The 17353-nt window shown below is 34.5% G+C and overlaps 1 protein-coding gene across 1 annotated transcript in view; it reads left to right on the forward strand.

Annotated features, from left to right (window-relative positions):
- CASD1 (CAS1 domain containing 1) overlaps positions 1-9811 on the forward strand; it is a 46510-nt gene extending 36699 nt beyond the window's left edge. Inside the window, exons 15-18 of the mRNA XM_046670222.1 lie at positions 1147-1287; positions 1810-1887; positions 5776-5868; positions 7582-9811. Of these exons, the coding sequence (XP_046526178.1) occupies positions 1147-1287; positions 1810-1887; positions 5776-5868; positions 7582-7848 (579 nt within the window). The 3' untranslated portion in view covers positions 7849-9811. The remainder of the gene's footprint in view (positions 1-1146; positions 1288-1809; positions 1888-5775; positions 5869-7581) is intronic.
- Positions 9812-17353: the final 7542 nt, after the last annotated feature.

The following is a 17353-nucleotide window of genomic DNA, read 5'->3' on the forward strand; positions in this document are numbered from 1 at the left end:
GGTAGACATGTATAAAGAAGAGAGAGCAGTGTCATGGATGATTCCATGAATTTAATCTTGAAGGATGGTTAAGATTCAATTGACTGAGAAAATGTAAAACATCCAGCACAGCATTTGGAAAATAATAGACACTGAATAAATATTAATTGCCCATTTTCATTCTTTCCCCTTTTCCTTGTATCATTCGTTCATCTCTTTTTTCATTCAACAAATGTTTTCTTGGTGCCTATTCTGTGCCATTCCGGATTTCCAATACCTGTGCATTGTCCAGTGTACTACATTGCGTTTCAAAACCGTATATGAATATGTGGAAGACAAACACATAGATACAGAGAACAGATTGGTGGTTACCGGACAGGAAGGGGAGTGGGGGGGAGGGTGAAAGGGGTAAAGGGGCACATTTGTACAGTGATGGATGGCAACTAGACTTTTGGTGGTGAACACGATGTAGTCTACACAGATGTTGAAATATAAGGATGTACACCTGAAATTTATATAATGTTATAAATCAACGTGCTCTCAATAAAAAAATAATAAAAATAATAAAATTTACAACCATATGTGAATAAAAAGCTTTGCTAAAGTCTTGACATCAAATAATTTTAAATTCTTAACTTTCTCATTAGAGCAGTGTGCTATGATATGATAGCTTACATTAAGTCTTGGTTTAAAAAAGAAAGCTTGTGTGGTTTCTGGTCCAGCATATTTTTTTTTTCATTCTTATATACAAATACTCCTTTTTAATAGTATGATCTTAGTGGTGTTATTGTTGTTTTATTTGATTGAAAGTACCAATATAAAATATATTTTACCTTGGTTGAGTACATTTAAATTTTATCATGAGTCTTCACAATAGTTTTTAGCATTCCTTTTAAATTGTCTTTATTTCTATGCTTATTGTTGAAACTGCTAAAATGCACCAGCTCGTCTCACATTGCTGAGAGAGATGTTCGCTTGTCTGTTGCTGATAATTTCTAATAATCATTGACTTTATTTCATTTCTTGAAGTTTGTCCTTTATAGAAACTTCAAGCCTTTAAGCTTTTAACCTACTTAGTTTTATACCTGTTGTCCTTATTTACCAAATACTTTTACTATTTATTGAAAAGTAGCTGTTTAAAACAAATTTTCTCTCCTTATTTTCCAGATAGTCTTTCATGGAATGTTGTTTGCTTTCATTTATCTGGCTTTACAGAAGCGTCAAGTACTTTCTGAAGGAAAGGGTGAACCTCTTTTTTCAAACAAAATTTCAAATTTTCTATTGTTTATTTCGGTAGTTTCTTTCTTGGTAAGTTTCAAAATGTAATCTTCTAGCTCTCCAAAATCCTAAATTATCTAGAAAATTAAGAGATAGGAATTTAATCCATTATTTTTAATAAATAAAATCTTTTAAAATTCTTTTTCTCTTTAATTTTTAATTGAACATAAATTCTAAAGAGAATATATATGTAAATTAAACATAAAGAATAACTGAGAGCTCAGTGAAATAGGAATTTTAAAAGTTGTCATAAATTTGGGGAAAAATATAATGTAACCTGTTTGACAGGAAGAGCCATCACTACCTTATGATCACTATTTCCAGAAAAGCACAGACCTATGCTCCTCTCTCTCTCTCTCTGCTTTCCAATATTTGGGTAGTTGAGCACACCAAAACAAGTGATGAGCAAACCTATGGGCAGTTTTTACTGAAGGTTTTTAAATAACACAATGAAGTATAATGTTATAAATAAAGAAAACTGTTTTAAAAAATACTGAGAATTTTTAAGGCATAACTATTTTTGTGCACTAATCCATGTATTTTTTGTTTTAGACCTATTCTATCTGGGCAAGCAGTTGTAAAAACAAAGCAGAATGCAATGAACTCCACCCATCCGTTTCTGTGGTACAGGTAATTATCTTGATTTAGAAAAATCTTTTCTTCTTACTTCTTGATAAGAACACAGCCTTTAGAGGCAGAGAGATTTGAGATCACACTCTATAAAATGTAGGTATGTTACATAATCTTTCTAAGCCCTACCTTCCTCTATTGTAACAAGGATATTAAAATCTCTTTTTAAAGGTTCTTATATTAAATGTATGGAAATGATCAGTATTTGTCACTTAATGGGCACTTAGAAAATGTTAATTCTCCTCATATTTGCTTTTTCTTCATTTATTTATTCAAATTTCTTCATTTATTTATTTACTTAATCGTAGTTATTAATGATTTACTATGTGTTAAGTACCATGCTACATGTAAAAGGTTCAATGTTAAACAAGATACAGCTCCTGTCCTCACGGAACTTACAGTCTAATAGAGATGTATATCAACAAACATTCATTCATTCATTTAACAATTTTGTTTATTCATTTAACAAATATTTGATACCTACTACATGCTAGACATTATTCTGGGGGATACAGTGGTAACTAAATCAGACATAATTTCTACCCTCAGAGCCTGCATTCTTCTATTACAGATAGTAATCATATAAGCACCATGTAAAAATAAACAGAAGCACGTGATGTTACAAGAGACTATAATAAGATGTGATTTAGTTGGAATTGGAGCGAGGGTGGTCAGGCATCAGAGATGATTTCCCTGAGAAAATTAAGCTGAGAATGGAGGGATGAAGGCAGGCAACAAGAACTTAGGCCCTGTGGTGGAAAGGAGCCTGTTCACATTCAGGGAAGTTAAAGAAGGCCACCGGGGCTGGAGCTCAGAGAGCCAGGTCTGGAGAAGTGTGTGGTAGTGACTGGCAGGTGGGCAGAGGCTAGGAGCATCTCAGATCAGATTTACATTTTGCAGGACATACCTCTGGCTGTAGGTAATCATAGGACATGGTGATCGGTGTGGGGATGGTTAAGTACAGGGCGCTTGGGAAGCACATGGGACTTCTTCCTAACCCGTCTTGTTATCAGAGCAGAGATCCTGGAGGAAGTAGTGTGTAAGCGGAGGCCTAAAAAATGAGTAATCCAAAAAGAGGAGCAGGAAGAATTCCTGGAGGATCTTCTCTTAGGTCCTAAGTTCTCTTCATTGCAGGAATTGTTTTATTCCTCTTAAACCTCTATATAGTCAGTAGAACCAAGCGTGTGATAGACTCTCCAGACACAATTGATGATGAAATTTTAAACATTATACTGTATTCAGATAGCATTTTCATGACTTCTACAGACAGCAGTAGCGCTGACCAGTAACTCTTTGTATATCATATCTGATATAGTTCTGTAATGCATATGATGGAAGGGAGGTGTTCCCACTCACAGTGCACCAATACCAAACAATATAAGGGGAGCGTAGGAAGAGAGTGGCAGCACAGAGAGTAACACTAACATGAGTGCCCCTGAGCCTTATCACCTTCCCTTCCAGGCACTATCCTCCACATACTTATATTTCCTTAGTTACTTTTTGTGAAGGCCTCAGCTTCTCCATTGCAGAGTAAAAGAATGGACTGACAGCAGAAATTGAAGCAAGTATGTACAAATTTTTTTGGCTTCTGCTTCGTTTCAAGGCACTTGTCCCCCATTAAAAAATCAGAAAGCTTCCAGGTAGCCCCAAATATTACAGATTACATCCTTATCCTTATCACGTTTCATTGTTACTCTCAGATGCCAACAGATGATGTGGGGGTGGAGGTGGAGGTGGGTGGTGGGTGTTTATATAAATGTACTTATATATCATTGTATTGTATATGATTATATATCCTTAGAATACTTATCTGAGGGGGCTTCTTTAAGATTTTAAACATGTACAAGATTCCTAGTGTCCTTTTAGAAAGTATTTTCTCAGCCTGACCCAGAAAAAGGCTTATGCATCAATCCTTGAATCCTGACCTTTTGGTTTTCTCCATCAGTCTGGATAGAAATTTCTAGAAGGGCTTGCTATAGAACAGCATACAAATGATTAACCGTAAATAATGTATATTAAGTGCTTAGTACAGTACCTAGCAAGTTATAAATGTTGAACAAATTTTAAGTATTATTATTATTTCTCTATCAAGCTAATAAGAATGTCTCCCCAGACCTCAGTTGTCTTCTCCATGGTTGTTATTTCTTTGATTTTCTACTCCCCTAATCACATTGTTTACTAAGTGTATTACAAACACTAGACTTGAATATGCTAAAGAAATAAATACACACTGGGAAATGGTAGATTAAAGGCAGAAAGAAGGAAAGTGATTTGCTTAGGACTATTCCTAGATTTTCTGATGCTCGGGCTAGTGATTTGTACGTGTATGTATCATTCTTTCTAGCATTTTACAGTTTATGCAATACTTTAATTATAATAACTCATTAAATAGTTTTATGTTTAAGGGCTTGATTTAGGTCTCACCTTAATGATTTTTACCATTTATGTATACTTCCTGTACTATTAATTACCTAATGTGTTTCTTTAAATGACTCACAGCGTCTATATGTACCTATGTGTTGTCTCATTTAACGTTCACATCAACCTTTCAAAGTAAATCTTATCCCCATTTGTGTGGATGAGGAAACAGACCTAAAGGAGTCAAGTTCCCTGCCAAAAGTCCCAGAACTAATACAAGGCAAAGGCCAGATTCAGACTTGAGTCTCTTTGATGCTATTGCCCATGAGGATCACTCCACTTAATTTACCTGAGTCATTCACTTTGGTTCCTTTTTCCCAATGATAGAGTTATCCACCTATCTCCTGTTTCCTCATCTTTTATGCATCCCAGAGACCTCTTCCTAGAGCCTTTGACAAAATGCCCAGTGCGATCAACACTGAATATGGGGTTTTTCTGTGAAGCATAAATAGATTTTTCAATCCTTTTATGAGAGAAAGTTTTTGAAAGGTATTTGTAAAAGTGGAAATACTTTTTTCTTTACAATTTCTTGGTTCTTTATACGGAGAGTGGATTCTGAGGAGAGTTCTTTGCTTCATAAACTGGTTAGTGGATGTAGCCCTGAATTGGAGGTTTAGAAAATTCAAGATTGTTGCACCTGTTACAAAAGGATGGGGGAGAGAGGTGGAGGCCAGGAGCCCAAAAGCTGAAGATTCTTCTGGGGGAGAAAAGATCCGGAGGGAAAAATATATTACATGTGAATACAGTTCAAGACATTGTTTGCCTGGCCATGCAGAGCAAATATGAGGACATCTTAAAAGTCATGCCAGGGGCCAGCCCAGTGGCATAGTGGTTAAGTTTGCACACTCCACTTTGGCAGCCCAGAGTTCAAAGGTTCGGATCCCAGATGCAGACTTACACACCACTTATCAAGCCGTGCTGTGGTGGCATCCCACTTAGAAAATTGAGGAAGATTGACAGTCTTCCTCAAGCAAAAAAAAAGAGGAAGATTGGCAACAGATGTCATGCCATTTCCTATGTTTACATGGCTGTCAGTGGAAGGAGGCTTTTGAAGAGAGCAAAAAGAGGGAGAGTGGCTGCCAACCAGGCAAATGCTTTATGAAAGAAGCAAAATTGTATCGTGGGATTTTATGAATTTTACCACATAAATGTGGTATCATTTTTTTCTACACAAAGGGCCTCAAGGTGGGTTTATATTTTTTCCAGTATACATAAAATAAAACTGTTCAGCCATGTACTACCTAAAATATAAAATCTGCACTAGGATGCAATATATAGACCCTATGTTGAGAGATCCACTTTAGGTAGACTCAAGAACAGAAATAACTTGCTCATACATTATCTATTGAGAAAAACCATTGTGTATGTATCAAGTTCAAGAACATAAAGAAGAAAGTTATCACTTGAAGGAAAGCAAAATGTTTTTAATAAACAGATTATTAATATTTGTCTTTGTGGTTTTCTTTTTAGATTTTAGCCTTCATCCTAATAAGGAATATCCCTGGTTGTGCCCGTTCAGTTTACAGTACATTTTTTGCTTGGTTTGGAAAAATTTCCTTAGAGGTTGGTACCTTAATATTTTGCTCTGTCTTACACAGCCAAGTGTTATATGCATGTGTGTAAGTATATATGTACGGGTGTGTAAATCGGACATACTTTTTTTTAAGCCAAAGCTATGTTATTTATTGACTTATAGGGAAAAAAACTCAAAACTTTCAACAGCGGTAAAGTACTATAGAATGTTTTCAAAAGCCTTATTAAAATGACTAGACACAGATGACTTTCAAATACTCTTTATATTATCTTAAGCTTTCAAGCACAACCTAGATGCTGAGGTCAAGAGAGAAAAAAGGTAAACAGGTATAAATGAAATTTATGAAGAGAGAGAAATCAAGTTGAGGGGATTTTGATTTGTTATTTATCTGTAAATTAAATATTACATTACTGGAATTTAGTTTATTTATGCTTATAATAAAATTCACCCTCATGGTTGGAAATTTGGAGAAAATTTTTAAACTCTTTACATTTTACATGCAATACCTAATATGAAATTATTTACAAAATCAGTTTAAAAGTAGGTTTTGAAATATATTCTGAGAATTCTGAACTTTATTCGAAACAGAACATTTTAAAACAGTAGAATTCATATTGTAATCATAAAAGATACATTTTAGAGTATAAGATTTATTAAGTTGTCTTTAAAATAGGGAAAATAAATTTCTCTTTGAATTGTTAAATAAATGTTCTATTATTTTTTGTCTCATTTATGAGAAATTGTATAGAATTTACAGTTCTTGATCATGAATGATTTACCAAGTCATTCAGTAGACAAAAGTATGTTTATTTCGTCAGCCTCTTAATCTTTGGAGCATGAGAGGTTTTATTAACTTTAATTGAATGAATTTACAATTTGGTATTTTTATTAAAAATGTGGAAATTTTATAGTTCTCGTATTTGTTGAAGTAGCTTAAGCATTATCCTACTTTTTGATATTTTGAATTAATGTGATAAAAGAACCACATTTGTAGTCACAATCAAATGTGGTAGTGGTGTGGTGCCAGCCCAGTGGCATGGTGGTTGAGTTCACATGCTCTGCTTCAGCCACCCAGGGTTCATGGGTTCAGATCCCAGGTGCAGACCTACATACCACTCATCAAGCCATGCTGTGGCGGCATCCTGCCTACAAAATAGAGGAAGATTGGTACAGATGTTAGCTCAGGGACAGTCTTCCTCACCAAAAAAAAAAGTAGTAATGGTGTCATCTAATGTGTATACCACTAGAAGTTGAAATACACTTTCTTTAGAAATATGTGAATACAGTTCAAGACATTGGTCTGGCCATGCAGAGCAAACATGAGGACATCTTAAAAACTATGCCATTTCCCATTCATATACACACATACATAAATATATTCACAAATATATACAGTACATATATGTATAGAGAGACACACAGAGTAATTCTTTATTTGGCATCTCAATACCAGAGTGCAGATATCATTGTCAGCCATCTTCTATGTCATGCAAAGAAATGTTTTAAAGTTAGAAGTTTCGTATGGTTCATTTCTTGGGGCCTTTGAAGCAGTGCTTCAGCAAGTAGGAGTTCTGGAGAGTGGGCTGCAAGTAGACTTTTCAGGGCCAATAGTGAAACAGAATTAAATGGTTTTGGAAAAGCTTTCTAACATAATTATGCTATCAAATGTTTAAATTAGGAAAAACTGTGATATATTCATGGACCCTCTCTGCGTATCTAACTTCAAATATTTTTCTTTCCAGCTATTTATTTGCCAATATCACATATGGCTGGCAGCGGATACAAGGGGTATCTTGGTACTCATACCTGGAAACCCTATGCTCAACATCATTGTCAGCACTTTCATATTTGTTTGTGTGGCACACGAAATTTCTCAGATCACTAATGATCTTACACAGATTATTATTCCCAAAGATAACTCATCTCTATTGAAAAGATTGGCATGTATAGCTGCATTTTTTTGTGGACTCCTCATCTTATCATCCATTCAAGATAAATCAAGACATTAGATTCCTAAAATCCTAAAAAACTTAAACTCTTCAGGCTAACTGTGTGTCTGCCTAGAGGAGAAAAGCATCTATCTGGAGACATAAATGTATATGCAAATTAAGAAACGTGTGGCAAGAGGACAGCTCACTGACATCTGTTGAACATATGTGATTGTATATACTGGAAATGTACATATTCACTGTGAAATACTGAAAAAAAGTTGATGAAGCAGAGTGCATTGTATAGGACTGCATGTGAAAAGTCTTTTCTACTGAATCTATATTTCCATTTATAAATGATTTTAAGTTAACATATGAAGGCAGGGAAAAATAATTACCCTTCCAGTAAAAAATATAGGTAATTTAATTAGCTTAATGACACCACTGAGTGTTTTGATATTTACTAAATTTGTGGTAATAAGATTGTCTACACCTGTATTCCTCATGGAACTTCCTACTTCATTGAAAACTTTCTTATTCAAGAAGGACTGCAGTATTGTTTTCTTATCATATGTGCAATGATGTGGAGTGATAAACAGTATGCCCTTAATTTATGTGTGTTCGTGTTCTGATGTTGTCTGTTTCCTGAGATGATTCTTCTTCCTAACTGTGGTTTTCAGGTCTACAGCCTAAATCTCTGTACACTTTGTCTCACAGAGTTGTTGTAGGCTCCATCATAGGGTTTTGTCATTGTCAATGCTTCTTTTTATAAAAAGGCCAAATTTTCTTTCCAATCCAAACATTCACCAGTTTCCTTTCCTTAAGCTATACCAGTGTAATACCAGTTACCCTGTGGATCCATTTAATATGTTTTCTCCCAACTAATTAATTTTTGTATATTATTTCCAATGTTTGGAAAACTCTTTATAACCATTTTGGTATTTCTTATTGTTCCCTTCTATTTTTAAAAAAATATTTACCAATCTAAATTTGTGCAGTATAGTAAAGATTCAAGTTGTTATGATTGAGCTGTGTAACCATACGTAGAATTTTAAGTAAATCAGTGACTTTGGGCAATATATGTTTTTGGTTTTGTTTTGTTTTGTTACAAGCTAACTGTTAGAGGTATAAGTTTATTTATGTGTTGTACATATTTGATTATGAATTTTAATGTTTGAAAGATTGCACTTGTTTGCTCTTATTATGTGTGGGGTAAAATATATTTTCTGTTCATGGTATATGAAAATATGGAGTAATTTAAACAGTAAATAAACGTTCTGTGGATGCTTATTTTTGTATTGGCAAAGTATCAATTAAATTATATGTGTTCTTTTTTAAAAAAGCTGGATCCATTCATGATTGGTTCAAATTTCTAATTCATTTCCTCAGCTTAAATTTGCTTTTTCAAACTCTTAGTATTTAGGGCTAGGTCGCTGCGATACTTGAATAAGGAATAATTTAGTTGTCAGAGCTCTGGAGGATGATCTGCCTTTTGCACCTAGGAAGTTTAAGCATTATGGTTTAGTACTTGTCTTACTTGAAGATTTAAAAAATTTAATTATTATTTCTTTAGCACTACATTTATGTTTTAGTGATATCTTCCCATTAATTGAGGAGCATTTTTCGGACAGAAATGTGTGTTCTTTCTTTTTCTCTCTTCTTCTGCGCTTACTTAATCTTTTGACATTTCCCAGAGAGACAATTGTAATGATTCATTGCTCTGCCTCCTAGACTGCAGCCTTATAAGTAGAGAATGGTATAGTTATAAATCAAAAACTTCCAAGTTCTCTGGTCACATTATTCTTGCTGGTGTGGCTTGCCAATGAAGAGTAGAGTGCATTTTAATTTAGCTTGTAAGTTTTATCACCTGAAAAAGATTCTTCCCAATGAAACAGTTGAAAAAGAAAGATAACCAATATTTCTCTGTTTTTTGGAAATACTTATGTGTTCCAATAGTAATACCCAAGTGAGTATGAGTTTTCTGTTCTGTGAACTCAAGCCTAAAACTTGCTCTTACTTAATATGCCCCCCTGTTGTATTTTCTATATAGTAATATGTAATAATTAAAATATACATTTATAATTAAATACATTCTATTTATATTTGATTTTCTTAATGAATCTTTGTGGATAAGAGGTTATTGTGGTAGAAGTTGCCACAATGATAGCATCTGTGTATAGTATATGTTTTAATATTTTTTTCTGCATTGACTCAGATACTGACTAGTTGCATTACTTGATTATACCATTCTTCAGCAAAAGATGTTTAATAGAATATTTAGATATGTTAAAATTGAGATAAAATCACAGAGGTTCTCTAAACTCAGGCTTTCTGTATTATAAATCACATTGAGAAATCTACCATCTGGCCCCGAAAGGTACTTGCTTCACTCAAATCGACCCCAATCTTTTCCTGTTTCCTTTGCCAAACCTTTCCATTTTTATGGATAGCCAACATAGCGTTAAAAAGGTAGAGCCTTCACCTAAAACCATTCCCTGTGCCTATGAGCTAGATCCTATTATTTGCTTTAGGTGCTGGTATAAAATAACATTTACACTCTACCATTCCATTGTAAGATAAGTTGACCAGTTAAAATTTAAAGATGGGTGAATTTTTTTCCTCCACAAATGCTTTATTATTTCAATTCTCAGCATAGGAAGCTTTTAAGCTTGGTAAAATTAACTTTAATGATAATCATATCTGTGTTTGTTTATATTTAATTTTTTTAACTAGATAGTAAATCATTAAGGCTAAATAAATAAATAAACCGTAGGACCTAGGGCAGAACCTTCACATAATAGACGTTCAATAAAAGCCAGTTTGTCAAAGAATGTGCAGTTTCTAAAAGAATGCCTCTCTCCCCTTAGAAGATCCCTCTCCCTTTAGATTTGTGCTTTGACCAGTCTAGCAGACCTCAGGAGAGCCAAGGTGGAATTTTTATGTTGAACAGTATTAGATTGCTAATATGCTATCATTTTTGACCTACAAAAATGACAATTTCATAGGACTTAACAGCTTTCCTTATTGAAAAAAAAAAGTAACTTGGGCAGTTCCCTTTAGAATTGATCACAACTATTTTAAAAATTCTAAATATTAAGTCTGGTTATATTTAGGGTGATTTTGAGGATTGGTGAAAACTTCGTAAGATACTCATATTTGAAAAGCACCTAAGAGTCATATTTGTCTTTCTTTTTTTTTTTTTTTTTTTTTAAGACTTTATTTTTTTCCTTTTTCTCCCCAAAGCCCCCCGGTACATAGTTGTGTATTCTTCGTTGTGGGTTCCTCTAGTTGTGGCATGTGGGACGCTGCCTCAGCGTGGTCTGACGAGCAGTGCCATGTCCGCGCCCAGGATTCGAACCGTCGAAACACTGGGCCGCCTGCAGCGGAGCGCGCGAACTTAACCACTCGGCCACGGGGCCAGCCCCTTATTTGTCTTTCTTTTAATGAAATCTCTTCTAGGGTGTTGTATGATATGAATTAGGAATATTATAAAACTTCCTTAAAAGTTAGATCCATAAAGTAGTTTAAACTAGAGGCTATTTTCCAAAAGTAGAGTTGAGGATATTGTGAGCTATGAAATTCCTAATAGATTAGTTAGAAATAAAGAACTTAAATCTTATTTCTTATTAGTAAAATACTTTTTAAAGTACCACTCCAGAGCATAAACATGGGATAGATCAACATTTTAAAGGGAAATTTGTGGTTACCTGGAAGTGTTTCTATCACGTGTAGGGAAAAATCTTCACACTTAAAAAGTAATTATTATACTATTTTAAAGTTCAGCTGCATTAGTTGTATTAGCGTTTACTTCACTAATATCTAGTGGTCCTTATTTCGAAGACATTTGAGAGAATTTTCTAATAATGAAAATCGCTAAAAAGAACTACAAAACTATTAAGATTTTATTTTTTAATTCTAGAGTTAGCACAGATGGATTGTTTAACTCTTTTAATCTCCATTGCCAAAATAATAAAGCCAGAACTCAGCTAATGGTAAAATCTCTCCACGGTTATCACCCGTCTCTTCTTGATATGAATTCCAGCCAGGCGATTCTTACTGTTCCCCAAATAGCATACTATTCCTTTTCTTTATTCCCACTCTTTTCATCTCTCTAAATCCAACTTATTTTTGAAAGTAGGATTCTTGAAAGTGAAACCAGTACTTTAATTACCTTCTTCTTTTAAACTCTTCTAGCATTAATTACCTGGTCTCATTGTTTTGTCATTTCTTCCATTCCTTCCGTAAGACTGCAACGCCAGGGTCAAGATGATATTTCTTATGGATATGGTAAGTAGGTATAGAGAGGCTTGACCCTCGGCTTAGGGATTCTGGCTTGATTTCTGCCATCTTAAAAACAAAATTCCTCTTTATCTCTTTCATTCCAAAAGCTACTACCTCATTTGTCTTCTACAGACCTGAACTGCTCTTGTCAAGATCAAGAACCTCCATATTACTAAATTTAGTGATCAATTCTCAGCCTTTACCCTACTTGACCTAGGAGCAGTATTTGATTTACACAGTAAATTTACTGCTCCCTTTTCAACCATCCCCTTCACTGTGCTTCCAGGTCATCACCATTTCCTGTGTTCTCTCTACCTCAGTAGCCATTCCTTCACAGTCTTGTTTCCTGGATCCTCTTCGCGCTCTCAACCTCTACACTGCAATTCCCCAAAGCTCAGTCCTCAGACCTTTAGCTACACTCACTCCTTAAGTGATAGCACCTCGTCACATGACTTTAAATGTTACCTATATTCTCATGACTACAAAATTTATCTCTTCAGTCGAATCTCTTCCCTAAAATTCAGACTCAGGTATCCACCTGCCTATTTAACATCTCCATTTGAATATCTAAACGACATCTCAAACTTAAGCCTAAAACAAAACTAAGCTTCCCCAGTACCTGCCACAAACACACCCAACAGTCTTTCTCTTCTCAGTAAATGGCAACTACATCCTTCAAGTTGCTCAGATAAAAAATTGAGTCTTCTCCCTTACACCTTACATCTTATGTTTTAGTAAATCTTGTCAGCTTCATCTTCAAAATATATCTGTAATTCAATAATTCAATCACTTTTCATCCCCTCTAATGAGATCGCCCTGTTCCCAAACCCCACCAGCTCTTTCCTGGATTATTGTAATAGCTTCGTTTTTCTCCATACTTCTGACATAATTTTTACTTAGCTCTTTTCTTCTTTTCCATCTCCCCCCATTCGAACATAATCATTTTGAGGACAGGGATTTTTCTGTTTTATTTGCTATGGTATCCCCAGCTCCTAGAACAATGCCTCTCTCAATTATTTGCTGAATGAATGACTTGATTAATGCTGCAAAAACGGGGTCAAGTACTAACTCCATTCGAGGCCGGTGGGCAGCCCTGCAAATGATAAGGCAATTGGGAAAATACTTTTCCTTAGCGATTTGGCCAAAAGGCTAAAGATACACCTTATTTGGGTTTTAGAATGTTGATTTGCATAATGTTATTTAAAAAATTAACCCACTTGTGCAGCCAGGTAAATAGTGACTTTTCAGCAGGGTGTCCTTGAGGGCAAGGGCCTGCAGAGCTGAGCACCTGCCGTACCAGACAGAGCACAAGTCTTTTCCTGATTGTGGGTCCTGCCATTCCTTATTTTCTTGCTTTATGCTGAGACCAAATGTCAACTGCCATTTGTCATTGCACTTATACTATTATTTTTCTTATAGTAGAGAATTATTTCTTGGAACTCATGTCTTTCAAAAGTAGGAAAATGAAAAGATAACCCAAGAAAGATATGCATTTTAAAGAAAGAGAGATTGTGCTTTTTGTGGAAGTCAAAAATACTCCATCGTGTTCGACAGGAAAATGTTACTGTGTCAAAGAATACTACTTAAAAAACCATTATGAAATAAACTATACTAAAAACCATTGGCAGTACATGGAAATGTCTATGTGAGTGCCCATGTAAGTAAAATCAGATTAATGAATTAAATGAAAACCTGAAATTTCAACAGGACTTGATTTTCATGAAAATTTTAAAAATGATTATGCCATGAAATTCAGATATAGAGTAAGTGAAAAAAATTGCATCAACACATTTAACAGGTGGTAAATTTTAAAAGCATATCCATTGAATGCAGCAGAAATTACAAGCCAAAAAGAAATAAGCAGAAATTACATGCCAAAAAGAAATAAGCTTTTGAAAATAGAAGGCTAACTGAGAAAACTGTTATTTCCTTCAGTATATTGAGATCTGGCTGAAAACTTACAGGAAAAGTTCATGAAAAGTGCAATTTGTGAAATTTTATATTGCATTGAGAGCCCAGATATCAACAATGCCACCTAATTATATTTATTTGTGCTTTCAGTGAGAATTCTAAAGTAAGCAAGTAACTCAAAAGATACCTATGTCAGATTCATTATAAGGGAATGATTTATTGATAGATTGGATTGGGAAAAATCTTAAAGTTTGATATAGGCTAATATTAATATTACTAAAATTAATAATTAGTATGTATGATAACAGAAAGTGCTATTGTGATGATCCATGGACTTACAAAATGAAAACAAAATTAGTAATGTTTCACAAGGACATGGAACTTAAATCCACTCATTATTTTATTCCCTGGGAATGATTTTATGATAAAACCTTAAAAATAAAATGCATTGTGGATATAGTCATCGATTTCATAAACTGGTTGTGTTTCATGGCTTGTATTACAGACAGTTTAGTGTTTTGCTCAATAAATTGGATGTACCACATGGGAGCCTGCTGTATAACGGGAGGTTAGGTGGCATTGTACCTAGAGATTTTCAGAACTATTGAAAGAAACTGAATTCTTCACATCATTCAAGAGAAAATAACACTATTAGCTTATCTGCAAGGTCTGAAATAAAGGTGGCTGATTTTGACTGGCAATTCAACCCACCACTCTGAATGTTTCTCTTCAAAGACATTCAAAAGTGATTATGTAAATATATGACTTAATTTGTTCCTTCTTAGGATAACTGTGATTTGGGGAAACTTATTTGGTAAGGTGTATTCTGGTTCATTTTATTATGCAAAAAATGGTTTCTAGAGAAGGTAGCGGTGGCAACTACATTCCCAAAATTGTGGGGTTGAAGATTGACTTCTGGAAAAGTTTTTCTGGTTTTAAATCTTACGAAAATTTAATAACACTATTTTTTTACCTTTTCATATTAATAATAATAGTAAAAATGAAGGGACACAAGTGGAAGTTATATAACTGCCATTCAATGGAATGAATGAACCTAAACATGACAAAATTGAAATCCCTGAATTCTACATATACCTTAGGAAGAGTTGCCTTAAAACATAAAAACTATTACGCAGGTATTTTACCATTGTTCGAAAGTAACAACCATGAAGAATTTTGGGGACTATGAAACAATAAAATCAAGTATCCCTCGTCTTTAAAGGATTTAAAGGTAAAATTGTACTGAATAGCACAATGAAACATCTGATGTTTTATATCTTAGTAAAAACACAATATCAACATTCTTATTCCAAATTAAAGTTAAGAAAGAAAAATGTTGTAATTAAATTTATTTTCCCTTTATTTTTTCATTTTCAACTTTAAAATATCTCCAATATTATGAATGTTTATGTGATATTAAAAGCTTATGCCATTATACAGTAAAAATAAAGTTTGATTCTACGTCTGGCAGTTTGGTTTTTTCTTTAATTCTTAGCCTTCTTCATTTGACTTTCTTTCTAATCACAGTAAGTACTTGATTCTTGACTATAGCTTTTTCATAACTAGGCCCGTATGTTTTTTAGTTTAGTGTTGTTTTGTTTGACTAGTCATAGGGTCCAAATCCTGCTAATAAAAGAAATAGACTCTCCTCTGTGAATCTAGACTAGATAGGTTTTGGAAGATAATGTTTGGAATGGCAAGATGTGTTTTTCCTATGTAATTCAGGAGAAAAATAGTGACAACCATCTCTGGTATAAAGAGCAAACTAGAACTAAGAACCCCCCTTTTCCTTTCCTTGCCTCCTTCCATCTTGTCCCCACCCCAGGACACAATCGCTGGAGGAGAAAAAGTGAAGGAAAAACGTTTCTTTGAAGTCTCAGGGCTCCAGCACTTTCAACACACACACACATGCAAGGGACGTGGCGCTGGGGCACTTCTTCAGAGACTACAAGACTGAGCATGGAAGTAAAGCAGCAATACATACGCAAGAATATCCAAGAAAAAAATTCAATAGAGTCGTGGAAGGCGTAAGATGTGCACAATTGGGTGTTTAGACACATTATTAACTTACAGTCCGATCAGTGTAGAGTAACAGATGCAAGAATACATAGATTAATATAACAGGAAGCATAGAAACAGATTTCAATCCAGCAGATGTTAGAATAAAGTAATCATTTGATTTCATATTACTAGGGAAAGGTAGAAATAGTCTTTAAATAGTCCCGAGACAATTGCTTAATTATGGCGGTGGGGGCAGTAAATTCCCATCCTTACTCTATATACCAAAAGACATTTAAAATGATTAATGGGTTTAAAAACATATAAAATAAGAAGTAGAACATGTAAGTGAATATCTGAAGATGAGAAAAGACCCGTTAAGGATAAAGCCAAAGATAAAACCAGAATTGCTACATTCCATTACATAAAAATTTAATACCAACACACCAAAAGACATAAATAGCAAAAGCACAAGCCCAAAAATTTGAAAACGTGAGTATTTGACAAAAATGTATCCTGAGTATATCTAGAGCTCTTAAAGTTTAGAAAAAACAAGGTATTTTCCAAATTTCAGTTGGTTCCTGTTTGAGTCTACATAGAAGTTCAGTTCATTCAGACACCTTGATGTACATTACGTAAATAATTTAACTTGAAAGAGCATCAGGAAATCGCAGTATTCAAAGCCAGCCTTTCTGAGGATGCTTTTCAGGAGTTGGGGGGGATTTTCTTAATGGCCACTATGTTTAGTTATGTCTTCCTTACACGTCCAGACTAATATTAATTAAGACTAGGTTATATTGAGCAGAAATTTGGAACCTAAATAGCCCATCTGTCTGTGTGAGAGTGCATATTCCATTTTTTCCTTTCCTAAAGAGAATCTTGGCCAAGCTCTAGAGTATTCCCTCAGAAACTACTGATGATTAGACTCTTAAATTTCCCCCCAAAAGATGTCGCTCCTACACTAGCTCAATGTCCTATTAAGACCACTTTTTTTCCTAGATGCCTGGAATAGCTCAACTCCAGGTGTAGGCTATCCAGTATGAACTCCTAGCTACCTAATGTCTATCAGCTATGGGGTTGGCTGTGGCAAAGAGTATTTATAAAGGAACATTAGGGATTTGCTTTTTATCAATTCCTCAGATCCTTTAAAATGTACTCCAGAATTAAGTCAGGCAAGCACGTAGCAAAGACCACCTGTACAAAATCTTCCTTGTGTACCCCTAGAATTTCTCTTTGGTTTGAAGCCATTGGACAGCATTGCAGGACACTCTACAAAACAGTTATATGAAATTCATCTTTGTGTCAACTGTAAGAATGTTGTTGATTACATTATACAATGGCTTCTTTATATAGACTCTCGAGTTATTTCAGTCTGGGCTTAGCAGTGGAATATTTG

This window comes from Equus quagga, chromosome 8 (genome assembly GCF_021613505.1).
Source record: "Equus quagga isolate Etosha38 chromosome 8, UCLA_HA_Equagga_1.0, whole genome shotgun sequence".
Taxonomy (NCBI): domain Eukaryota; kingdom Metazoa; phylum Chordata; class Mammalia; order Perissodactyla; family Equidae; genus Equus; species Equus quagga.